Genomic DNA, 26032 nt, shown 5'->3' with positions numbered 1-26032 from the left:
TGGCCTGTGCAGTTGTCTCCAGCCGGCGTCTGTTGTACATGTGCTTCTGGAAGATCCACAGCTCATCTACATGGTACAGTTTTCGGGCTTCAGTTGGACACTCTTCAAGTGGGCGATTGGAGGCCTGGAGGTGGAGGGCCAGGGCAGCCGTGTCCCCTGGCTCCCTCGCCTTGGATGGACAGATGGACACCCAGGCCCCATGTGCTGCTGTCTTAGCACTGTGCTGTTCACAATGCTGTGCCCGTGAATGTACGTCTGACGTTAGGTGTATGAACATGTAATTTATGTATTTATGTTTCCGTGATATGCTGGTAATACTGCTCAGTTTTTCTTTCTTCCTTTTTTTTTTTTTTTTTTTTTTTTGTGCAAAGCTGTCTGGTGAAATGCTATGACCATTAAAATAATGGAGCAGAAAAGCTTGGTGTGCTCTTGGGGAAGAGAAAAATTTCACAAGGAGAGGCCAGGAGCCCAGGGGCGGTTGCTGAGGATGTTGGTGGTGGCGGGAACTCACCTGCCTGCCTTCTCTCATTCATTCATTTGCACGGGTGAGGGCTGCCATGGTGCCCAGCCCTGCCCCTTCCTGCCAGCCGGGAAGGGGCTGCCAGCCCAGCAGAGACTATGTCTGTGGCTGGATTGTTTCTGAGCTGCGCTGCCCACATGGGCCTGCAGCTTCTGTTATGGATCTGTCCTGCATTCCCGGCATTGCTACTCCTGCCTGGGTCCCTTCCTGGCCCATAACCCTGGGCTGTACCTGGGTGTGGGCCCGAGAAGACAGTTTTCTACTCAGGGTTGGCTCTTTACATCTTCCCATGAGCCTGGTAACCTTGAGTGAGGGGCCTGTGTGTGCACTTCAGTGTGCACATCTGCAAAGTGGAGCCATAGCTCAGGGTGGAACAAGGACCACACACCATTGAGACATACCTGGGACTCTTAGCGTGGGTCTCAGTGTCTTCCACCTCCTTGTGCTGTGACCTAGAAGCATGTCACACCAGTCCATGGTGTTCCTGGGCCCTGATGAGCAGCAGTGGTGTCTCCTGTTGAGATGAGGCTCCTACACCTGCCTGGAGACCTGAGCTCATCTTGTCCTTACCAGGGGTCATGAGATCTGGATTCCAGCCCTTGCTGGGTTCTTCCTTTAGCTTGGGGTATCTCCCTTTCTTCATCCAGGCCAGTGTCCTTGTCTGGGAAGTTGGTTGGGCCTGGCTGGGAGAGTTGCTGTCCCCAGGTGGTCTTCTCCAGCTTGGCCCTGGCTTCTCAGTGGCCCTGGGATTCCCAGCAGCAGGAATGGTCAAGGCCAGGCTCAGAGACCCCCCCTCTGGATGAGAGGCGCTTCTGGTTATGGCTTTCCTATGTGGCAGTAGAAACAACACACCCTCACATGGCCCATCGTGGGTTTTGTGACCCACACTCAGTTTCTCCAGGGATTCTGGGGGTGGGAACTTTAGGGCATCGCTCCTTGGAGGGACCCTGAGCAGATGATTCCAGAGACAGGGATGGTTCTTGGGGTGGGGTGGGGTGTGGCAGGAGGGATTGTGCTGTGAGGCTGGGAGTGTCTACAGAGTCCCATCTCCCTGGGCCTCCTCCCCCGCCCAACCCCAGGGGTGAGCTAGGCTGGGAGACTCCCTGTGCAGTGTTGGGGCTTTGACACCCCCAGCCCCTCGAGGCAGCAGGGTTGGGTTGTTCCTGGGGTTGCACCTTGGCAGGTGCTGGTGGCTATCCTGGGGCACTTCACTGTGAGCTTAAAACCAAATGGTCCGAATTCAAAGAGATTTACGTCCAGATCCTCCAGCGGGTAAAATGGGGCCAAAAATAGCTACAGCACTGACCGGAGGAGAGGTCAAGGTCAAAGGAGGAAGCAGCCAGGATTCGATGCCCTCGCCCACCTCTCCCTTGGCTGGGGACATTGCCAGTGCCCCTAACATAACATTGTCATGGCGGGTGCTTATGGGACACCACCTGCTGGCGGCAGTTCCAGGAGCTCTCACTCTACCCATCCCCGCTACTGAGGGGATTACCGTTTGCGCTCTGCGTCACAGTTGAGAAACTGAGGCACACAGAAGCTCAGGGACAGTCCCGAGGGAATCAGTTTTAACCCAGGCAGTCTGAATGACTCTGGAGGCGGTGTCACCTTTGTAGAGAACTCTCCTCCAGCTCCCTGAAATGCTCCCAGAACAAAGCCCAGACCAGCATGAGCATCCTAGGGTCAGCTTTCCAGCAAGTGGAGGGGGATCTCACATCTCCTCCCTCCCCGTGTCCCCACTGTACAGGCGAGGGGGCCGAGGGGCTTCAAGTTCAGGCACTGCCAAGGCCGCTCTCATGCAGTCTGAGGTGGGATCTGAGCCCAGCCCTGCCCTGCCTCCAACGTGCCTCCTCGTGGGCTGCAGCTCCCCTGAAAAGCCCGTTGCTGTTCAGGTCTGGCCACCCACTAGCTGCGTACCTAGCTGTTCCAAGTTGGTTCCTGTCCCGGGGCTCTGGGTGCCAGGGATGGGGAAGGCTAAGATGGGTGCTGGGGCGGGAGGAGGGGTCACTCCCCAATTCTGGAAATGATGGTGAAATAACATAACAGTTCCTGTTTACCTCATGCCAGGCCTGCACTAAAGTATGCTCCACATGTGGTCATTTAGTCCTTGCTGCCCCACGGGGATGTCCATATTAAGAGGCTTGTGTTCCCCAGCAGGCATGTGAGATGGTCTCGGTATTAAACTGAGCTATGGATTAAAAACATGACTAGCTCTGATGCTGTGGTATTTCATTTCTGGCTATGATATGAAGTTTAAAATAGTTTTATTTAATTTTTTAAAAGAACATTGATTTAAATGAAACACAAATTAACATAGCACAGAGATAAGGGTGGAGGCTGAGTCAGTGGCTGAGGTTTGGCCAATGTGGCTTCCTGTAAGTGGATGCTCAGTAAGGGAGCAGCAGGCCCGAGGCCCCACAGCCTCCAAGCCAAGGCTGGCGTCCTTCCTATACTCACCCAGCATCCCCAGAACTGAGGGGAGCTGCCCCCTGGGATGTGCTGCAGGTTCTGGCAGGACTCCAGGCAGGCCCGGTTTTGTTACTTAAGCACCTAAACACCCATCAGCACATCTTGACTGCTTAGAGCCTCAGTTTACCTATCTGTAGTCTGGAATGAGGGTGGGTGAATTGTGTGAGCGAGGGGCGATCTATTCCTAGTAAATGCTCTGTGAGTGGCACCGAATGGCACTGGGATATGGATGTGCCAGCATCAGACCCTCCTTCCTGTCTGGCCGTTCGAGGCCAGTACCAGTCTGTCAAGGGTGTGTTATTCCCTGTGTCTGGTGCCATGGCTGGGGGATGTGGTCTTCCTACTCTTTGAGCTCAGATCAGCCCTCTTCAGGCATGCAGTCCTGGAAGGAGATTCTGGGGGTGATGAGAAGAGCCAGCTTGTTTGGAGTTCTAGGGGTCACTTGGGGAGTGGTGGGACCGCGGTGGCTTCTCCTCTCTCGTGACAGTGCCAGGGGCCAGTGCCCTGCCTTGGGTAGGGTCAATCCAACCCCAGCCCCCAGTTTCACTCCAACCTTCTATCTTGGTGCCCCACAGCTCTGCACTTCTGCAGACTCATATATGCCCCTGCCCATGGGGCCTTTCCACCTGATGTCACCATGGTACCTCAGACTTGTGTGTCCAGCCTGAGAACCACAAAGCTCCCCTCTCCGGCCCTGGCCTCAGGGATTAGTTCCACCACTGTCCAGGTGCATACGCCAGGGTCCTGCCTGCCCCCTCAAATCCCCCAACTTCCATGTTCCATTAATCACTGAGTCCCAGCAATTCTATTTCACTTATCAGTCAAGGGATGGAAAAGCGGTTCAAACTGGTATAAGCAAATGAAGGGAAAGTCAGGGTGGATCTGCCCGAACCTTGTGTTACCACTGGGCCTAGCTTCTTGCCGTCCATCTCAAGGCCAGGCTTTCCCCCGGCAGCTCCCATTCCCAGAAGGTAGATGGCCACGCCACCTCGAAACTCTGGTGTCCTCTTCTCCCCCACACCGAATCCTGGGGTGCCCCCTGACGGACCCAGGTGAGCTCACCTGCCAGCCCTGAGTCAACCACTGAGGGGTTTAGCTGTGATGATCAGTTGGGCTTGGGCCCCATGTCCCGTTTCTGTTATAGGGTGGAATTCCACTGGAAGAACTAGATAGAAAATGGGAAGGATCCCCCCAAAGAAGGGTGCCATTCAAAGATGGGCTGCTAAGTGTGTGCTTGCCGCTGCAGCGGGGACTGAGCGGAGGTGGGCTGGGAGGGTGAAGTGTGTCCACGAGCTGTCTGAGACCGTGGCCAGCAAAATCACGTGTGTGCATGGCTGTGCAGCCACCACGCTGGGCCCTGTGTGAGTCTCTCCACGCCGTCGTCACAGCCATCTTTCACCTGGACGACTTTCTAGTCCCTCCACCTGTGTGCTATCTGCAGCCCCCACCTGTTTTCCAAAGAGCTGCCAGAGAGTTTTCTTCCCAAATGCAATGTCTTCCCATCCTCCCCGCCCCTCTTAGAATCCCACTGCTGCATCTTGGGGCTCTTAGAGTGAAGCTGAAAACCTTGAGGGGATTCGGGCTCTGCCTGGCTTGGGAACCGTTCCCCACCTCACCTGCTTCCCCTATCCGCCTGCCTTATGACCCCCAGCTGTGCTGGTTATGTCCCTGGCAGGTGGGCGGCCGGGGTGGGCGGAGCTGGGCCCAATGGGCAGGCACTGTCTGGTGGGGCCGCGGCCTGGAAAACAGAGTGGGTGCCCTGAACCCGCGGCTGTGGAGGGCTATTTATAGGAGGACGTCTGCAGGCCCTTTGCAGCCACAAATGGCAGCCTGTTGGGAGCTGCCCCACCACCCCCAGGCCTCTGAGATCACTTGGTGACTGCTGTGGAGTGAGCTGGGCCTTTGGGCCCTGGGTAGGCCTGGCCTGACCCTAATTCAGACCGAGGAGTTGGGGATTTGCTGGTTTGGGAGACACAGGTGCTCATCGCCCGAGTGCAGCTGGGGAGAAGAGTGTGAGAACTCGGCTCCATGGGCTCTGCCTGGCTGTGTGGCCACGGGTGACCTCACCCTGTGACTTTGGGCTGGACGGCTCTCCTGGTTGGCCTTGGTGTATGGAAGGGGAGTGGCCCAGTGCAGAAGCTCCAGAAGGCGTTATTAGGGTCCCCCAATCATGAGGGAGGAGTAAGGGGGAGGCTCGGTGAGGGTCACAGAGCACGAGGGTGGGCTGAGGTTGGAGCCCAGGACTGTCTGACACTCACACCTGTTCCTACTGTGCACGCCATGTGGCTTCCCTGATGGGAAAGACAGAGCATCATTTGCTCATTGCGGGGCCTTCCCCGAAGCACAGCTCTACAAGGAACTGAGACAAAGGGAGGGGCCAGACTGGGTGGCCTCTAGACAGGAGGTTCTGGAAGCTTCCCTGGTGCCCTCTCCCCAGGGCTGAGTATCCCTGTACTTCCTGGGCCATCTTGCCTGCCCACACCTCCTTCAGGCCTGACTGTGCTGCTGTGACTTCCTGGGTCCCTGTCTGTTCCCCAACAGCCTTGGGACACTCCTGGACAGGGCTAGAGTCTATGTCTTACTTGGGTTGCCCAGTGTCACCCAGAAAAGACCTTGGCCCCAAGTGGGCACTGAGGGAGGCCTGGTGGCTAAGGTGGCAGTAGGCTGTTTGCTCAGAACCCAGGAGCTCGTGTGAGCAGGGTCCTCCTGCTCCTGGGGGCCCTGGGGACCTTGCTCTCAGTATGCGCTGATTCTCCTTGGGGTGGGAGGCATGGCCCAGCCTTGCCTCGGAGGTGACAGCAGTGTGCAGGAGCTGGCTGGCCTGCCGCCCTACGGTTCCCCCGCCCCACTGCCACTGCTGGAGTCTACCCCCACTCCCTGCAGGCACTAAGATGAAAAGTGTGTGGTTTCTGCAGAATAAAACAGTGACTGTTTCCAACCAGGCTTTTGAGTCGCCAAAAAATGTGTAGTATTCATTATCTGGCCCCTGGCCGGGCGATTAGTGGGCAGTGTTCCCTGGAGGACTGACCCAAAGGGCTGCCCTGCCACGCACCGGCATCTGTCCCCAAAGTGCCTGTGGCCCCAGGTCCCTGCCCCCACCACGGTGGCGGAAGTGACCCCTGTGAGCTGAAGCCAGGCGGCCCATGGCCTGGGAGTGGGGCTTCACTAAGCACTGGGCTGCCTGACGGCACTCTGTCATCCAGTGTGCAGGATGGACAGACACACAGAAACAAGCTGTCCTCCCTCCATGTTCCTCCTGGGCAGTGCTGGGGTGGGGCGGGGGTGGGGGTAGCCTACTGCAGGTTCCAGCCTGAAGTGGGGAACAGCTGCTGACAGAGACCTGGCCCCCTGGCCATAGATCACCCACACATGGGGGACTTTGCCCTTGAGACCATCTCCCAGACTGCATGACATCCTGATCATCACGAGGTAAGAGCCCTGGGGCCTGCCTCGCAGATCTGGTCTGCCCTTGTCCCCACTGCTAGGGCTGGCTGTCAAGTGACAGTCTGTGGTGCCCCTTGGGGAGAGTGTTGGGAGCCCACTGGAGGGCAGAGACTGAGCTGAGAGCCCCATTCCAGCTCTTTCTGCTGCACCTCTGAGATGCACTGGTCTCTTGCAGTTATGGGTGTGTCCTGTGGCAGCGAGGAGGTTGGTATGGGACTGTGGGCAGGGGCAGGGATGGCCAGCTTCTCTTCGTGCTCTGAGGGGTTGGGACTAGCTTGCATACACCTTCCTGCGGGTGAGGCCTGGCTGGGAACAATGCTGGGCCCCTGACCTTTCTGTTTAGGAGCCCCTCAGCCACACAGCTTCCTCCTTCTGGCTCAGTCCCTGAAGGTCCCCAGAGGCTGTGGCACCTGCAGGGGGAGGGTAGGTACCCCCACTCACAGCCCCAGCATCCTCTCTTGGGGCTCTGAGGTCTTGCTGGATCCCCAGGAAGGGGTCAGGCTGTTGAGGCTCTGTGCCTTTCCCGACAGCCACTTTTCCAAAGAGAAAGAGGCTGCTATGGACTTGCCAGGACTTGTGATCCAGAGAGCCGGTTGCTGCCCGGAGCAGGAGGCTTCTCCTGCTTTGTCAAGCCAGAGACTCATCACTCAGTACCACCGACACCAGTGAACCCTGCCTGACCTCAGAATTACTTTCCCCATCCTCTACTGGTCCAGGCCCTCTGCCTTGTTCCCTGGCTCCCATGGGCCCCCGTTCTGACACCCCTTCTCCCAGGAGCCAGCAGCCAGGAATCATCTACACAGCAGCATCCAACCCGCCCAACTCCAGGGCTGATGGATGGAAAAGCCAAACCCTGCATTCTGGACAGTAGGGAGGGCTGTGGCTGGTGGCTGACCAGTCTCAAAAAGTTTGTTTATTTGTTCATCCATCCATCCATCCATCCATCCATCCATCATACCAAGATGGCTCATTCGGTCAACCTGGAATACAAGGGGAAGGAGTGTGGGTTGAAGGTCATCTCTGCTGCTGACGGGTCAGTGACCTTGGACAGGACCTCAACCCTCTAGTTTTCTCATCTGTAAGGTGGCTGAACTGTTGGGTTAGACCAGGGTTGCCCAGAATTTTGTATGCAAGATGCACTAATGAAGATTTATGACCGTGTTTTCTTCTAAGAGTTTTATAGTTTTAGCTCTTATATTTATATCTTTGATCCATTTTGAGTTAATTTTTGTATATGGTGTGAGGCAGGGGTCCACCTTTGTTCTTTTGCACATGGAGATCCAATTGTCTCAGCTCTATTTGTTGAAAAAACTGTTCTTCCCCTAGAATTGTCTTGACACTCTTGACAAAAGTCAATCAACAATAAATGTATGCTTTTATTTATGGACTATCAATTCTATTCCATTGATCCATATGTCTGTTCTTACACCTTGTGTCTTCATTACTGAAGTTTATACTAAGTTTGAAGTGTGAGTACTCCAGTTTTATTTTTCTTTGTGAAGATTACTTTGGCTATTTTGGGTGCATTGTATTTCCATTTGAATTTTAGGATCAGCTTGTCAATTTCTGCAAAAAATGTGCTGGGATTTTAATAGGGATTGTGCTGAACCTGTAGATCCATTTGGGGGGATCCATTTGCCATTGATGGAGTTTGGATGTGTTGTCCCCTCCAAAACTCATGTGGAAATTTGATCTCCAATGTGGCAGTCTTGGAAACTGATTGAGTCATGGGGGCAGATCCCTCACAAATGGATTAATGAGTGAGTTCAAGCTTTATTAGTTCCCACAAGAGCTCGTTGCTTGAAAAGACCCTGGAACCTTCTCTCTCTCTCTTGCTTCCTCTTTCTTGCTTCCTCTCGCCATGTGATCTGCTTGTACCCACCGGCTGCCTGCCACTTTTGGCCATGAGTAGAAGCAGCCTGAGGCCCACACCAGATGCAGCTGTCCCAGAATCATAAGCCAAATAAACCTCTCTTCTTTGTAAATTACCCAGTCTCAGGTAATTTTGTCATAGCAACACAAAACGGACTAAAACAGCCATCTTAATATTAAGTCTTCCAATCCATAAACACAGGATATCTTTCCATTTGTTAAAGGTTACAATGGTAGTTTGTTTTCAGTGTACCAAGTCTTATACTTCTTTTGTTAAATTTATTCATGTTTTGTTCCTTCAGATGCTATTGTAAATGGAATTGTTTTCTTAATTTCATTTTTGGGTTGTTCACTGCTAGTGTATATTGATAAAAATATAATTGATTTTCATATGTTGATGTTGTATCTTACATCTGTGCTGAACTTGTTTATTAGTTCTAATTTTTCGTGTGTGTGTAAGTTTGGATTCTTTAGGATTTCCTATACCCAGGATCAAATCATCTGCAAAAAGGAGTAGTTTTACTTCTTTGTTTCTAATCTGTATGCTTTTATTTTTCTTGTTTAATTGCTCTGGCTAAAACCTCCAGTTACATAGAGCAAATGTCCTTGTATTGCTCCTGATCTTAGGGGCAGAATTTTAAGTCTTCACCATTAAAGATGCTGCCAGCTGTGGGTTTTATGTAGATGCTTTTTATCACGTTATGGAAGTTCCCTTCTAGTCCTTGTTTGTGGAGTGTTTTTATTTTATTTATTTATTTTTTCATCATGAAAGTGTATTGGATTTTTGTCAAATGCTTTTTCTGCAGCAGTTGAGATGATCCTGTGGTTTTTATCTTTATTCTATTAATATGGTGTATTACATTGATTTTTTTTTTATAACTACCTTTGCATTCCTGGGGTGCATCCCACTTGGTCATGGGATACAATCATTATTTTTATTTGTTGTTGGATTTGGTTTGCTAATACTTTATTGAAACTTTTTGTGTCTATGCATGAGAAATAATGGTCTGTAGTTTTCTTTTCTTGTGATGCCTTTGGCTTCAGTGTCGGGTACTACTGCCCTCATAGAATGAGTTCCTCCCTCTTCTATTTTTTTGGAAGAGTTTGTGAAGCTTTGTTGTTAATTCCTTTTTAAATATTTGGTAGAATTTACTGAAGTCATTTGGTCCTGGACTTTTCTTTATGAGAATTCTTTTTTCATGTGTGTGTGTGTGTGTGTGTGTGTGTGTGTGTGTGTTATTTATTTGCTTATTATTATTATTTTACATTCTAAGATGTTGTGGAGCAGTTAAGGGGAGGGAGAAAGGAGAAAGGGGAGGGGGATAGGGTGGGAGGAAGAAGAAGGAGGGGGGCATGGTTGAGACCTGTGGCACCCCCTCATTCTGGCAGGGGAACCCCGGGGGCTTCCAGTGGCATCTCAGTCATGGCTGGGCTGGATGCAGACTTCTGGGGGTTGTGGCTGAGACCCTTGGCCCCCCACTGTCCTCACTCAGGAGCCTGGGGTGCCTCTGGTGGTAGTTCAATGGTCGTCTCTGGGCTGGATGCAGACATTGGGGGGCATGGCTGAGGCCCTCAGCCCTGCACCGCCCTTTGTGAGACATTTTTTGATTAGAAATTTAATCTCTTTGCTGGTTATAGGTCTTCATTTTTCTTGGAGCCGTTTCTTCTTGAGTCAGTTTGTGTGTTTCTAGGAATTTATTAATTTCATCTAGGTCGTCTAATTTCTTGGCACAAAGTCATTCACAATATTTATTTATAATTATTTTATTCCTGTAAGGTTGGTAGTAATGTTTCCTCTTTTCATGCTGATTTTAGTAATTTGATACTTCTCTATTTTTTTCTTGGTCAGTGTTGCCAAAGGTTTGTCAGTTTTGCTGATCTTTTCAAGAACCAACTTTTGATTTTGTTAATATCCTCTGTTGTTTTTCTGTTCTCTATTTTACTTATTTCCCCTCTAATCTTTATTATTTCATTATTCTGCTTATTTTGGGTTTATTTTTGCTCTTTGTTTTCAAGTTTCTTGAGATGGAAGGTTAAGTTATTGATTTGAGAAATTTCTTTCATTTAAAAAAATTACTGTATAGGAGATTACAGCTATAAATTTGCCTCTAAGCACTGCCTTAGCTACATCCCACAAATTTTGGTATGTGTGTTTTTATTTGCCTCAAAGTTTTTTTTTAGTTTTCCTTGAGATTTATTCTTTAACTCATTGATCATTTAGGAGTGTGTTGTTTAATTTCCACATATTGGTGAATTTTTAAAATTTCCATCTATTAGTGATGTCTAATTTAATTCCATTATAGTCAGAGAATGTACTTTGTATGACTTTAATTCCTTTGAATTTATTAAGACTTGTTTCATGGCCTAACATATGGTCTTTCCCGGAGAATATTCCATGTCACCTGAAAACGTGTTCTTCTGTGGTTGAGTGGAGTGTTCTGTGGATGTCTGTTAGGACAAGTTGTTTTGATCTTCTGTTTCCTTGTTGATCTTTTGCCTAGTTCTATTTCAATTTATTTTTGTATATTGTCCTTGTATCCTGCAACTGTGCTAAGTTAACTTACTGGTTCTAATAGATTTTTTTTGGAGATTCTTTCAAGTTTTCTATGTACATGATCGTGTTATCTGGAAATAAGAACAATTTTATTTCTTCCTTTCCATTCTGTATATCTTTTTCTTTTCTTTTTCCTGCCTTATTGTACTGGCTAGAATCTTCAGTACAAATAGAAATGACAATATAAAGGATATCCTTGCCTTGTTTCTGTTCTCAGGTAGAATGCATCGGGCCTTTCAGCACTGAGTATGATGTTAGCTGCAGGGTTTTTTTGTAAATGTCTTTAATCAAGTTGAGGAAGTATGCTTCTATTATTAGTTTGCTGAGAGTTTTTTCTTTTAATCATGAAAGAATATTGAATTTTGTCATATGTGTTCTCTAGGTCTGTTGAAATTCATTGTATAATTTCTGCATCTATTAAAATTATCGTGATTTTCCCCCTATATTATTCTATTAATATCGTGAATTATGTTGATTGTTCTTTCAGATGTTAAATTAACCTTGCATTCTTGAGATAACCCCCCCCTCAGTCCTTATGTATTACTATTTGTATATTATTAACTCTATTTGGTAATAGTTTGTTAAGGATTTTTGTGTCTGTGTTCATGATGGATGTTGGTCTGTAGTTCTCTTTTCTTGTGATGTCTTTGGTTTTGGATTAGGGTAATATTCAGAGAGACACAAACAGTCATAACCATAGACACACAAAGAAAAACACACAGACACAAAGACACACAGAACATCACATACAGACACACACAAGCACACAGTTATAGATGCACACAGACACACTTAGAAGCACATGGGCAGTTACACAGACACACATGCAGACTCATACAATGAGCCACAAACTCACAGATACACAGGAGGTGTGCTTCAGTGATTCCAAATCAGGAATCTCAAAATTCACTGAAGGAGACTTACTGATATCTGTATCTATATCCATTTTTCAATCTAGATAACATTGGAATATACAGTTCTATTTTTTTCCTACTCATGAAAAGAACATTTTCCCAGGTTATTAAATATTCTTCAAAACCATGACTTCTGTAGGTCTCCCTGGAACCCATTGGGTGAGAGGACACCACCATCTGACAGTGTCCTTCTGTGCCCTGTTGCCCCTGCTCTCTGGACAGTCTAGATATGGAGCCACACTTTCAAAGGCCTTTGTCACATCATGCCATACAGCCTCCCTTCCACCCCCCACCCCTGTAGCGAAGTCCCTGCCCCACCCTGCCCTGACATGCACCCCTGACGCCTCTTAGGGTGGCAGGCGTGGGCTATACAGGCTCATGGAGACAAAACACGAGGGTGAGATGGCGTATGAGCCGGCCCTGAGGATGGTTCCAGCCTGGCCTCTGGCTCTGTGGCCACATCTCCCTCCTGCGGGGGAGCAGCCCCACAGACAGCCACGGTGGTGTGCGTCCCAACAGCTCCACACGCCTCGTGAGTCATGGCCTGCCCTGTGCTGATTTTGTTCCTCAGCAAGGGGTTTGAGCAGATAAAGTGTCACAGTTATCAGGAGGCAAAGAACCCTGGGCTGAAGCAAGTCTGGAGGAGGCTGGACAGTAGTGCCCAGCCAGGATCTGCCCCTGTTTGCTGGCCTGTGACCCTGGGCAAGGGCTCTGTGTTGACCAATAATCGAGGGCCATGCTGTACAGAGTGTTTGCAGGTGAAGGAGGGCTTTCTGCAGGATCTTCCCAATGGCTGCTCAGCCGGGCATTCTCACAGTGGAGTGGACCCTCCTAGGTGGGGAACGGGAGGGAGGTGCCCATCCAGGGGAAATGGGAATGTGGACTACAGTCTTGGGTCCAAATGCCAAAGGGATCAGACACAGAGCAGCCCACCTACACTCCTTCCCCCCTTCCTTTTTTTCTCTCCCTCCCCACCTCCCCATTTATTTTCTTGTAGCACATTGGTGCCTGGGGCTGGAGCTGCCTTGGGAAGACCGAGTCCTCCCAGACAGAGCCTCAGGGCCAGGAGGAGGTCCCAGGGTGCAGCATCCCAGTCTTGGGATCTTGGGGGGTCCTAGGACTCCCCAGGACCTGGGTCTTTTGTGCAAGGATGACGTTGGGCCCTGCAGGGCAGAGGGCTCTGTTTACCTAATGCCTGGTGTGTGGGGGGTGGGGGGTGGGGTTGGCAACCAACTCTTGGCTGCTGCTGTCGGTCTGGGTAGTGTCCAAGGGCCCCTTGGCCCTGTATACCTTCCCTCAGAGCTCTGCTCCCTCGCCCCACCTTCTTAAACGCTGACCTCTGGTGACCCTCAACGAAAGGAAATCCCTAAAGCTAACTTCCACCGGGCGGGTGGGAAGCGAGCTTCTGTGGGCATGGGGACTGGGAAGTGGCTGGAGTGTCTCCTTGCCCTGCTTCATGCTCAAAGGGAAATACTTGAGCCACTCTTGGCCCTGTAGGGGAGGCGTGTGAGGAATGTTCCAAGAATCCCAGGGTGAGCAAGCCCAGGCCTTGGTTCCCAGGCATGGTCTGTGGTCAGACACAGAAAGGGACTTATCTGAGGACACACAGCAAAAGCACAGGTTCTCCACTTGGCCTGTGGGACCCTTGGGAGACAACCCATCTTGGGAGTTCCCCCAGACCTCACCCTGGGCTCCCCTGGGGCTCTGGCCCTGGGCAGGTGGACGAGGGGAGGTTCAGGAGAGCTGTGTGCTGGCCTGGGGGTGGGGGTGGGGAGATAGAGTAGGGCAGGCTGGGCTCCTGTGCCAAATCCATCCCAGCCTGAAAAACACCCTCCGGAAAAAAGCAGCCCAAATCATCATCTCATGTGTTTCAAAAATTCTGGCATTTTCCCCCTCAAAATCTGTCCTAGTTATGCTTGAGATCTCCTGACCCCAGAATACTTTTATTTATGACAGAAAATTCATCTCCATGGCAACGCCTTAGGAAGCTGCAGCCTCGAGATTATAACTTCCCAACCAATGAAGACAATAAATGGATTTTTCACAAAACAGCTAAGAGTGACTCTGGCATGAACAGGCCTCTCTCTGCAGTCTAGGGAGGGGGGATTAAGGATGTGAAGGGTGAGGGGACAGAAGGAGGAACCTTGTGTGTGGGGGGAACAAAGCCCACCAAGGTTGAGGGTCTGAGGGAGGAAGTCTTGCATTGATCTTGTCTGGCTTTTAAAGAGCAGTCAGCACTTAACCCCTTCCTCCTGACCAAACATGACCCCAGGCTGCCCCCGAGGCCCCTGAGCAAGTATCCTGTGTCAATCCTGGTCAGGGCCCCTGCACACCTTAGAGTCTGGCTTTCCCAGCCACCTGCCAAAGCATACATTGTGCTTCATCTACCTCTCCTGAGAAATGGGCATGGGGCATGGAGGAGGTCTGCTGTTCCAGGAAAACACAGGACACGCTCTCTGGCAGCCTTTAGGAATTCAAGGCTGGAAATCCCTCTAGGCATAGCTGTGGCGCAGCTTCCCTGAATTCCACAGTGAGGGGACAAACAGTGGTCAGTTCTGGCAGAGAGATAGTTCCTCTTGTCAGACACAGGCTGGGTGCCCCTTGCAGGGACCTTAGTTGGACATCAGAGTGGAGCTGCCCTCTGGTCCCATGAACCTTCATCCATCCATCCATCCATCCATCCATCCATCCATCCATCCATCCATCCATCATAAGTTTTTTGAGCATCTATCAGTGGCTTGTCACTTTGCTAGTCACCATTGAGTCCTTGCCTTCAAGGAGGTAACCACTGAGGGGGAAAGTCGGGCATTAATCACATAATTACTCAAAAGAACACATAATTGTAGACTGAAGTTAAGTGCTTGAAGGAAAATGACAGCAGTGGCTAGTGATGCTGTTGGATGCCCCCATGGGGTAGGTACTACGAAAAATCTCTGCTTTACAGATGGGGAAATCAAGGCACAGGTTCAGTAAGGAACTTGCCCCAAAGCTGGTAAGTGGAGGAGTCAGAAAATGAACTAGGGCCAGTCTCGGTTTTAACCCCTAAGGTACCTGCCTTTCTGGGGGACGGGGAGGGCCTATTGAGGGGCAGTCTGGTGGGGTCAGTGCTGTTGAACTAAGACCCAAGGAGGATCGGGGGGTGCAGCGCGGGGCAGTGCACTGGGCAGAAGGAGCAGCCGTGGGCAGTGTTCTTGCAGTGCAGCAAGCTTCTGCCGCTAGCACAGACGCAGGACTGGCCCAGCAGGGCGGGGAGGGGGAGAGGGAGGGCCGCCCACCGCCCAGGCCCCTCTTCTCTGCCCCCACTCCCCTTATCAAGCGCTGCTAATGAGCTGAGTATGAACAGAAAGAGGAGATAGAGAGATTAGGAGAGGTTAGCCTTCAGTTTCCAAACATTAAAAAAAAAAGTTAGACAAAGTCAGTCTCCCGAGGAGACGCCACTGTCTGGAGGCCAGACGTTCCTGGCCTGGGCTGCTCTTCAGAGCCTGTTTGAAGCAATTAATTAGCAGGATCAGGTGCCGGCCCCACGTCAGGCTGTTCTGCTCCGTGCTGGAGGCGGGGCTGGTGTCGCGAGCTCCTGCCTGGCCTGGTCCAGGGTATGAGAGGCTTCGCTTGGAGATGGGCCAGCTCCTGCAGCTCACAGGACCTGTCCCCAGCCTGCCCCACCTGCTGGGTTCACATGAAATCTGTGGTGGGGCCTCCCACTGTGGGAAGCCATGGCTGCCTTCAGTGGCCTGAGGATAGGAAGATTCTTTGGAGAGGGGCTGTTTTCTTCTCAGGGTCCCTGGAACACTGGCAGCTGGATGTCCCTATCCTGTGGTTCTGACCAGGGCTCCTTCCTGCCCTCCAGCTGGGGCCGGCCTGGTCCTCTTTGTCCAGCTTAAAACAGTGACCTTGGGGTAGGGGATCGACACCTGGCTGGGAGAAGGCTCTGGGCCCGCCCATGTGTCTGGGGTTTGGCCTGGAGCCAGGTGTCTGAGCAGAGAAGGGCTCAGTCTGGGGTGAGGAGCTGGTTCAGGGCCATGAGGGGATGGGGTGGGCCAGGACTTCGATTTGGGGCTCCTGGGAGGCCAGCAGTTCCAGAGCCCTGTCACTGCCAGCAGATGTGTAAGGAAGGGACAGCCTTGTGGTCAGTAGCCCTATGGGCCTCACAATGCTCTCCCTGTCCTAGTTGAGAGTGCAGCTCTTGCCTGGGGCACCTGAGGCCCCTTATCCCCCATCACTGCCCCATCCTGCTTCTCGGCCTGTGTTCCCAGTGGTTCGTGCTGGGCCCCGCATGGGCCTGGACAGTCCCCGTGTCTCAGCTCCCCAGGTTGTCCAGGCCTGGCCTAATTCCTGCCTCAGGACCAGGCAGCCTTTCCTTGGAAAAGCACACGTCAGGCATGGGACCAGCGCTGGGACCTCCCTCAGGCTCTTCTTTTAATTACCCGGTTGATCGCACCCCAAAATGTTGTTTCCTAGGTTTGCGGGAGGAAATTTCTTTATCTGCGCACTCTGGCTGCCCTGACTGGTTACCTGTTCCCCATGCCCCATCCTTATCTCCAGGCCTTAGCACAGGGAGACCCACATCCTGTGGCCTCATCCTCCAGGAGTTGAAAGCAGATCTCCCCACTGTGGCCTGACCCCTAGCAGCCCCTTCCATCTGAGCATTTGAAGGTGCTGGACAAACAGCTGGTGATTAAAACCCCCCAGAAGAGTCAGGGAGGCAGAGAGCCTTCTAGGTGGTTCCCTCCCCACTGAGGCCAACAAGACATCCTGGGCTGAACCCCAAACTTGGTTCCTGACTCACTGATTTCAAGGCTGCTCTCAGATGGGGTCATGGTCTTCTAGGATGGGAAGTCCAGGGGGCCTTCCCTGTCCCGGCCATGCTTCACCTCCCAGCAGTCTTCTTGGCCTCCGGAGAACCTGCCCTCTTAGAGCCTACTTGGCCCCTATGCTGGCTTTCTGGAAAACAAAGCAAACTTGAAATCTTTGGAAATTGGTCCCCGGTGTTGCCATCTCCATGCCGGGCTGCGTGGGAATCGTGGCTGGGAGGGGCATCCTCTTTGGGGGTCCTCACCTCCAGAGCTGGCAAATGTTGACTCATCACTGAGGTTCAGCTCCAGCTCTGGCTCTGGGAAGCCTTCCATGACCCTTCAGTGATGTGATGGAAACAGTGATAGTGACAAGGACAAGCTAACATTCTGCAGCACCCACTATGTCCCTGGTTCTGTGGACTAAGCAATTGACTCAGGGTAGGTGCTGTTACCATCTTCAGTCAACAAATGAGGAATTCAGGGCTTGTAGAACTTCAGGAACTTTGCTAGGTCTCTCGTAACACAGGGTCATAAGGAAGAAAATGCCCACCCCAGCCCCGACCAAAGCTCTGTCGCTCTATTTACTAAATAGCGTCATGCTTCTTTGCATGTGCCTTTCCCATGAGACCGCGAACTCCCTGAGGAAAGGAAGGATGTCTTATTTGGCTTTGTGGTAGACTTTCAGAGCCTAGTACAGAGCCTTGCACAGAGTAGGTGTCCAAATATCATTTAACATTTCATCAAAGAAGATCTATGGATGGCAGCTAAGTACATGAAAAGATATTCTGCCATTAGGGAGATGCAAACAAAGACCACAATGAGACACCACTGCACAGCTATCAGAATGACTGCAATAAAAAATACTGACACTACCAAATCCTCCCTCCCCCCTTCCTTCCTTCTTTCCTTCCCTCAGTTGTAAAAGCTCTTGGATAACCTGGGCCTTCCGTGACCCTGCAGGGTGGTGTCCAGCGGGAAGGCCAGCCTGACCAGAGGAGGCAAAGACTTCCCGCCTGGGGTGAGATTTGTGCGTGAGAGATCCAGACCTTCATCTCCAGAAGAATGTAGGGAAAACCACATGGCACGTTCTGATTTAGAGCCACAGAGGTCGATGCTGGGCCCTTAGGAGCACGTAAGTCATCATCTGTTTCAGCAAACCCATGTCACAGAAGAGAGAAGTCAGGCAGGGAGGACAGTGAATGAATTGCTCGGGCCACACAGCAGGTCCAGGCCTAGGGAGTGTCCAGTCCTCACTCCCAGACTGAGCCATGTCTACTGGTCCCTGGGCCACTCTCTTCCCAGCATACAAGATGTGACGGCATCACCTCCTGTGGTCTCAGTGTGGGACGCCAGCCCGTCCACGGAGCTGCCTTTCACTTGAACGTCTTGGGCCACCGAAAGGAACCTGTGGTTTCTGCCTGTAAAGCCTCATTTCTCAGCTCACAGCCCCTCAGGTGAAACAGCCTCATTTTAGGAGGAAACCCAATTTATTTTTGCGCATGTTTGGTAGAAAGGATTCCAAAGATATGAATAATTCATCTCTCTACTTGCTCTATTCCTCGGATATTTTGGGGTCGGGAGAAATGGCTGAATAAATTTTGTGTTGTAATGTGATAAAATCAACAACACTATGGTGCTTTAGTCTCCCTCCCCCCAATCATGACAAAGGCTTGACAGTGGCTGTGGCAGGGGGCCGGGGACAAAGAGCCTCCCCTGGCACCTGGAGTGGCCGGTGGGGCACCTGAGACAGAGCCCCCGGGGGAGGAAGCTGCAGAAACACGCAGGTGGCGGCGCAGACCAGATTCCAGGGAAACAGCTCCACTTGTTCCTGGTTTTCTTACAAACCCGCAGTGGCTGTTGGTGTTACTCTTCTAAAAGAACCATGGAGAGGCTTAAGGTGCTTCCCGTCGCCCTCTGAGTGCTTGGACTGCAAGTCGTGAAAGCTCTTGTATCCGTATCATTGGGGTTCCAAGGGAAGACAGACGCCTGCCGATCAATGAAGGTGGCGGGTTTGTTAGGAAGACCTGAAATTCCTAACAAACTGTGCGGGACAGGTGACCCAGGCTCTGGGATGGATACGCTGCCTCTGCGTCCGGCTGGGCCAAGGGCTGAGAAGGTTAAGATGGAACATGGATGTTATGTCAGTCTCCTAGGCCTGTTGTTACAACATCACAGACTGGGAGACTTAAACCACAGAAACCAGTTCTCTCGCAGTTCTGGAGGCTGGAAGTCTGGGATCAAGGTGTCATCAGGGCTGGTTCCTACTGAGCGTTGGGAGGGAAGATCTGTTCCTGGCCCTTGGCTTGTAGATGGCTGTGTCTCCCTGTGTCTCTTTGCATGATCTTCTCTCTATGTGTGTCTCTGTGTCCAAATTTCTCCTTTTTATGAGGACACCAGTCATATTGGGTTAGGGCCCACTCCAGTGATCTTGTCTTACCTTGATTCCATCTACAAAGGTCCTGTCTCCAAATAAGGTTAAATTCTAGATACTGGGGCTTAGGACTTTGACGTATGAATTTTTGGGGCCACAAAAATTGTGAAGTGGGGGAGATCAGAGTCATGCTGGAACTCTCTAGAACACTCTGTAACCACCCCATCTCTCTCTTGCTACCTCCCATCTAAGTGAGGGGCCACCTGCAGGACGAGCCATGGCCCTTCACTGTGGAGCACACATGCGTTGAGCCAGGACTTGGAAGAGCCGAAGGGTGAGGTCTGGCAGGAGTTGGTGGAGCTGGTTCCTCTCCCACACCACCCAAGTGACCAGCAGATCACCAGGTGAGGCCCACACTGGTTACCAGATGACGACGTGGTGGCTCCTTCTCCCAAGCCCAAGCCATGTTCTCCTGTGGCCAACCCTGATGCAAGACTACACCAGGACGGGGCTTCTGAGAAACACAGTTCCGGTTTTGCTACTTTGTCACAGCACATGGATGCCATGTTTTCCTTACCGAGGGCATGCAAATTCCTGTGCATCTTGACTCTTCTACTGGATCTCAGGTGACCCAACAGAGCCGCATCCTTTCTAACCTCACTGAGAAACCTCAGCAAAGCAAGGGCCAGAGCATTTTATCCTGAAGCTTCTGGAAGAGTTAAGGGTCCAGTATCACATCGTTGACCTGGTTGTATCAGTTGGGGCTTTTGGTTGCAAACCACGGAAGTAGATGAGGCTGGTGTTGTGAAAAAAGGAATGACTGGTGGGAAGGCTGGAGATGCAGCAGAACTATGTGATGCCACCAGGGACGAGTCACACTTCTGGGAAATCTGTTAGGACAATGCTTTCAGTGCTGCTGGTGCTGTGAATGATTTCTAAAGTGTCCCTATTGCCTTTGTCCGACCCTGGGAAGAATCGTGTGATTGCCCATTGCAGAGAGAGGGATGCTCCTCATCTGGGACAGAGGCCAAGACCCCAAAAACCCACCCCGGAAATCTACACCTGTGTAGTAGACCTTGCACCTTCCCTGCCACGCTGTGCTTCCTGGCCTCAGCATGGCCATGTCAGTGGGCTCCAGCCAATGGGACATGGGTAGAAGTGATATATGTGATTTTTCCAGGCCTGGCCCCTAAAACTGTCCCCAACCTTGCCCCTTGCTGGCTGAATGGAGAGAATTCTGAGGAACCAGAGACAGCAAGCCTGTAGTCAGATAGAGCCTGGATCCCTGCGTGATCATGTGGACTGCTGCCCACTGAACATCCATGCTGGGCTTTATGTGAGTGAGAAACAAATTCTTCTGTCCCTGAGATTTTGGGGGTTTATGAGAGTAGCTAGAGTTACTTACTTTGACAAATAAAACTTGTAAGCTAGCTAAGGGCAGAATCCATTTCATGGATGAAGAATCTGGCAATATGACAATTCTTGTTTTCAAGAAATATCACACAGCTAATTAGTTGGGAAGGCGATACCTAATCCTCAGGGTGCTGGAGCGTGGGCAGGAGGGAGGAGACGGTGAGGAGCCCTGAAGCCGCCGGCAGCCTGCACAGCCTTCTGTCCTGGATTTTTCCAGCAAACCCTGGGATTGCCCTGGAAAGGACTGAACCAACATTTTTGGATTCCAAATCCTGTGCTCTACTGACAGGAGGGTTTCTTTAGAAAAATCAATGTTTTTCTTATTACAAAGGAAATTCATATTCACTTTGGAGAGAATAGCACAAAGGGAAAAAGACAAGTTTCCTTTAATGCTTCCACCCAGAAATCACTATTGTAAACATTTTTGGGCATTTTCTTCCAGTCTTTTTTCTATGTTTGTCTCTGTGTCTCTATGTCTGTTTCAGACATTGCTGGTTGACCCTGAAGTCCTACAACCCTCCTCCTTGCTTGCTGACAGACTCCTGATGCCCCGTTCAAGGAAGGACCTGTTGTCCCGGCTGCTGTCTGGTATTAGCACCTCCGGGGACCACCTCGGCTGCAGAGAGCTTCCGCCCTTCTTAGGACAGGGGTGTACAGCCCAACTATTCTGTCCCATGTGAGACACCTCTGACCACTCTTAGTTCCAGGGCTTCTTGTGGTCAGGCCACACCACAGCCCAACTTCTCCTCTTCCCACCTCTCTCCTCTCCACAGGTGTCAATCAGGGGCACCTCCTAACAAACCTCCTGTATGCTGAGCTCCATCTCAGAGTCTGCCTGGGATGTGCTCAGGCAGCCTGGGCACCTGCATAGCCCCATGGAATAAATGCTGGGCAGTCCAAAGAAGCAATCACAGTAATTTTCCTTGTCTGCCACTGACTCAGATGTGAGCAAGAGATAATTCTGGCAATGGGACTAACAGGAAAACTGCTGAGGCCTCCTGGGATCTTCTTCCTGGCTCTTAAAAAAAGCACAAGGCAGGGGTGCTTCCAGAGATTGGTGGATGCGGATGTGATGTCCGGAGCTGTGGCAGTCATAGTCATTTTGCAATCATGAGGGACAATTCTGAGGTTTGAGGCCAAGCAAGGATGTCAGAGCAGAGTGAAGGGGGGATCCCAACTCCTGTAAGGTCAGATAATCACTGAATGCACCGACCTGAACTTCTTGTCATGTGACATAATGATACACTGCCTTAGTTTAAAGCCACTGCGAGATGGTTCTTCCACACTCGCAGCCTAAAGCAGCCTGACTGATTCATAACTTCTGTGTGCATATGCGTATGCTTGTGTATTAAGTTTTCCCTTTTTAACATCAAAATGGGGACAAAGGTTGTTCCTTGTGCACAGAGAAGGTTGGGAAAAGGCAGATTGAGGAGAAGAGGTATCAGAATAAGGGGGCCAGAGAACCTATGGTTAGTTCCTGAACCCCCAGGGCAGGGCGCCTTTGAGTGGCGTCCCTTCCTTGTCACCAAGGGATAGTCCCAGGGTGGGCCCCATGGCTGGTCACCAACTGTAGGGTCCCTACCCCCCGGAACTCCCACGCTATCTCTGTGGGCTGCCAGCGCCCTGGGTTAGCATGAGGCCCGAGGGGTCAGTGCTCTGGCCGACAGACTCTTTCCCACAGAACTTTGAGGAGGGACTGAGTCAGCAGAGCTATTTTTGATGTTTTCAGTCACCGAAGTCACTATCCTAATTTGTACGACATAGTTTACGCTACTTGGAAACTTGAGCCTGTCCCGGGAGCCCCTGGGGAGCTTCCAGGACAGATTTTGCACCAGCCCTCTGGCCTTCCTCCTCTCTGAGGGAGGAATACAGGCCCTGGCACCCGCTCCAGTGTGATTGCCTTCCAAAGCTTCCTGGGAAGTCAGCTGCCCCCTCTGTTGGGCTCCCTTCCATTCCAGCCACCCAGAAAGCCCCTGGGGGACAGGCAAGAGCAATGAGGTCCCTAGAATTAAACCCCGTGCTGAGCTGGCCAGGCTGCCATGAAGGACAAACGGCTCAGGCAACGGGCTCCCCAGTGTTGCTCAATATGGGAGCACCACGTGATTGATGCAGCTCTCAGGGGCTGCTGGGTGAAGGTGGGCCCAAAGCTCCTCTGTCCCCCCTTCTTGCATACCTGTCCTTGTCTGAGGCCATCTTGGAAACCTGAGATACCCCATTAGATCCTGGCCATCAACATTCCAGCCCCCACCCAGTCCAGCTTGGAAAGGTGAAGGGAAGGAGAAGGTGGCAGGTGAGCCTCCCCTCCCCCCTTGCACAGATGAGAAAGTGGGGGCTTAAATGTGTGAACAGCCTGACCCTGGTCACCATGTGAAACCAGGCCTTGACTCCAGGCAGATCCTATTCTATGTCATCTACTTGGATCCAGAACTTGACAATATGACTTAGGTTTCCTAGAGATGTAGAAGTCAGACCCACTGTGGCCCTGTGTTTACTCATCCATCCATCCATTCATCCATCCTTCCATCCATCCATCTGTCCATCCATCCATTTATCCATCCATCCATCCATTTACCCATCCATCCATCCGTCTGTCCGTCCGTCCGTCCGTCCGTCCATCCATCCATCTGTCCATCCATCCATCTGTCCATCCATCCATCCATCCGTATGTCTGTCCGTCCGTCCGTCCATCCATCCGTCCATCCATCCATCCATCCATCCGTCCAGGGTCCGCTGAGTGTATCACAGGTCAGGCTCTGTGTGTGCAGCAGGAGCAAGGCCATGCACCCCACCCTAAGGAGCTTACATCCTGGAGGTGGAGACAGACAGTTAACTAATGGACGTGCTACAAAACCACACAGATGGTAGTAAGGAGCATGAGGGAGCTACAGGGTGATGGGGGAGGGGGGCGTGCTGGGTCGAGTAGTTCCCCCCAAATTCATGTTCACCCAGAACCTGTGAATATGGCCTTATTTGGAAATAGGGTCTTTGCAGATGTAATCAATTAAGGTGAGGTCTTAGATAAAATCATCCTGGGTTACAGTGGACCCTGATCCGATGACTGGTGTCCTTTTAAGACACAGAAAAGATACACACACACAAGGGATATGTGAAGACAGAGGCAGAGCTGTCTATAAGCCAAGGATCACCAGCCACCATCAGAAGCCAGAGAGAGGCCTGGAGCAGATTCTTCTGCAGATTCTCCAGAAGGAACCAGCCCTGCTGACACCTTGATCTCAGACTTTAAGCCTCCTGAACCATAAGAGAATACATGTCTATTTTTTAACCCACCCAACCTGCAGTACTTTGTTAAGGCAGCACAAGCAGATTGATATAGCTGCCAGACCTTCAGTCCTGGACCCCATGACAATCCCTGGTTGGGCTCCCTGCCTCCAGACCAGTGCTGTCCCATAGAACTTTCTGCAGTGTCTTCTATATCTGTGCTGTCCAATAAGATAGCCACTGGCCATGTGTGTCTACTGGCACTTGAAATGTGGTTGGTACAGCTGAGGGTCTGAATGTTAAACATTTCATTTGATTTTAATTTAAATTGAAGTGCCCATGTGTGGCTAGTGGCTACCACATTGGACCAGGCAGCTCTAGAGTCCTCTGTGGCTGCTGAGTCTCTGGGAGATAGTCTCTCTTCTGAGAGACACACTTGTGCAGGGAAGTCAGCCCCCTGAGGCTTGCGAGGTGCCCACATGGGAAGGGTACGTGGTGCTGGGGACTTCCATTCTCTACAGCACTTGTCACTGTGTGTGCTGGTAAGTGGGGCAGGCTGGGAGCTTCCCCCAGGCTGGCCTTTGTGATAATATCTGTGCTTCAGGCTCAGGCAGTGTCTAGGACAGAAAAAGTCCTCGGCTGGGCTTTGTGGAAGTGATCTAGCTTCCTTGACATCCAGTTTTTTCTTTCTTCAGATTATAATACCCCAGGGCTTTGCTGAAACCTCCGTCTTTACTTTGCAAGCTGCCCCAGAGCGTAGTGAGTATTCACTTCCCAGGGATTAACAGAATTGTTTTAAATATAGACTCTACCACCAACCCCATAAAAAGTTTTATTGGTGTAGTCATTCTTCGGCGGGCCGCTCATCAGGTCAGACTTCCTCCAAGGGTTACATAAGAGTGAGTTTGGGGTTCTGGGAGTGGGAAATGCCTCTATGTTGGCTCTGTGGGGAGCCAGGGTGCTTTGCTAGAGTCACGTCATTACTATAAAGTTGACACCTTTGGGTTCATTAGGAAAAGCAAGGAGGTTCCAGATACATGTGGTTTGTGCAAAGGTTTGAAAACAGAATTTCAGAACTGATTTTTCGCTGGGCTTTCAGTGACCAGGCCTCAGCAAACGGGCATGGAGCCTTTGGCCAGGGGCCTGGTGGGGCTTTGGGACCCAGGGCAGAGGGGAAAGAGCATGCAGTAGGAGTTGAAAGACCTGGGTTTGAGTCCCGGGTCTGCCACTTGCCTGGGGTCCCCAGATACTAGAACAATGTACCCACATCTTACTGCTGAAGGAAATGAGCCGAGAGGGGGTGATAGTGGTGATGATGGTGGTGTGTCAGTGGTCATACGACAGGGGTGGGGATGACGGAGGTGTGGTTGTGAGGAGGTGGTGGTCCTGAGTAGATGTTGGTGATCACAAAGTAGGGACAAGGTCCTTGGTGATATTTTAGACTTTTCTATTTGTTTTTCCAGTGTCAGCAACAGCCTGGGGGAACCCATCTGGTAAGATGGGCCTAGTATTTTTTTTTCCCCAAACATCACAAGGCCAGAGAGAGCTGGGATCAGATCTTGGTGGGCCTCAGTATTTAAAGACCCACCACAACACACTAAGCCTGGGGCCCAAGGTAGACACCCATTTGCACTTGGCCTGGGGAGACACCTGCTTCACCCCTCTGCTTCCATAGGCAAGAGACCACCATTTATTCTAAGACCCGCCTCTGCCTCCTGCTTTCCTATGATTTAAAGTTCAACAGGGGGAGGGATCAGAGTGAGGGAAGGTGCCGACGTTCCTCAGCATTTACTTTTTTTTTTTTCCTGGTACTTTATTGAGACATGATATTGAGACATGATTTTACACATAGTGAAATTCGTGAATCCACGTGTGTGGCTCCCACTTCTCACACATGTATTCACCTGGGTAACCACCTGCCCAGATCAACTATAGACATGTCCTAGTGCCCGGAGAGTTTCCTCATCCCTTATAACCACCCCTCCACCCAAAGGAAACGACTATTCTGATTTCAGTCACTGTAGATCACAATGACCTATTCTAGAATGTCACAGCAATAGCATTATATGTGTCTACTCTTTTGGTCTGGGCACTTTTCATTCACCATAATGCTTTTGACAGTCATCCATGTTGTTGCACTTATCAATAGTTTAGTCTTTTTCATTGTGGTATAGTGTTCCATTGTATACCTTTTTAAAAAACCCACACACCTCCTGATGGACATTTGGCGTTTTGGACCATTATAAGTAGGGCTGATAGGAATATTCTTGCATCAGTCTGTTTTGGATGTAAGTCATTACACCTCTGATCTTTTTCCCATCTCGGTTGTGAAGGTCCTGGGAGGGTTAGGATTGTGTGAGGATCTAGGACTCATTTTATGCCCCCGTCATGGTCTCTGGCACAGAGTGGCTGCTGAGTGGTGGTCTGCTGAACTGACTTGTGACTTCTGTGTTTATGCGTGAC

The 26032-nt window shown here is 51.0% G+C and overlaps 1 protein-coding gene across 3 annotated transcripts in view; it reads left to right on the top strand.

Annotated features, from left to right (window-relative positions):
• Nucleotides 1-26032, top strand: part of PDGFA (platelet derived growth factor subunit A) — a 59225-nt gene that overhangs the window by 21953 nt on the left and 11240 nt on the right. Inside the window, exon 6 of one of the 3 annotated variants that reach the window (XM_063089819.1) lies at nt 17527-17608. The exons of 1 other annotated variant lie outside the window; for it this stretch is intronic. In XM_063089819.1, the coding sequence (XP_062945889.1) occupies nt 17527-17555 (29 nt within the window). In that variant the 3' untranslated portion in view covers nt 17556-17608. Of the gene's footprint in view, nt 1-17482; nt 17609-26032 lie in introns of those variants that run through there. One more of the 3 variants, XM_063089820.1, reaches the window with a different exon arrangement.

The sequence above is a fragment of the Cynocephalus volans genome, chromosome 3 (assembly GCF_027409185.1).
Source record: "Cynocephalus volans isolate mCynVol1 chromosome 3, mCynVol1.pri, whole genome shotgun sequence".
NCBI lineage: Eukaryota > Metazoa > Chordata > Mammalia > Dermoptera > Cynocephalidae > Cynocephalus > Cynocephalus volans.
Note: the sequence above shows the minus strand (reverse complement) of the source record. Positions and strands in the feature narration are given on the sequence as shown.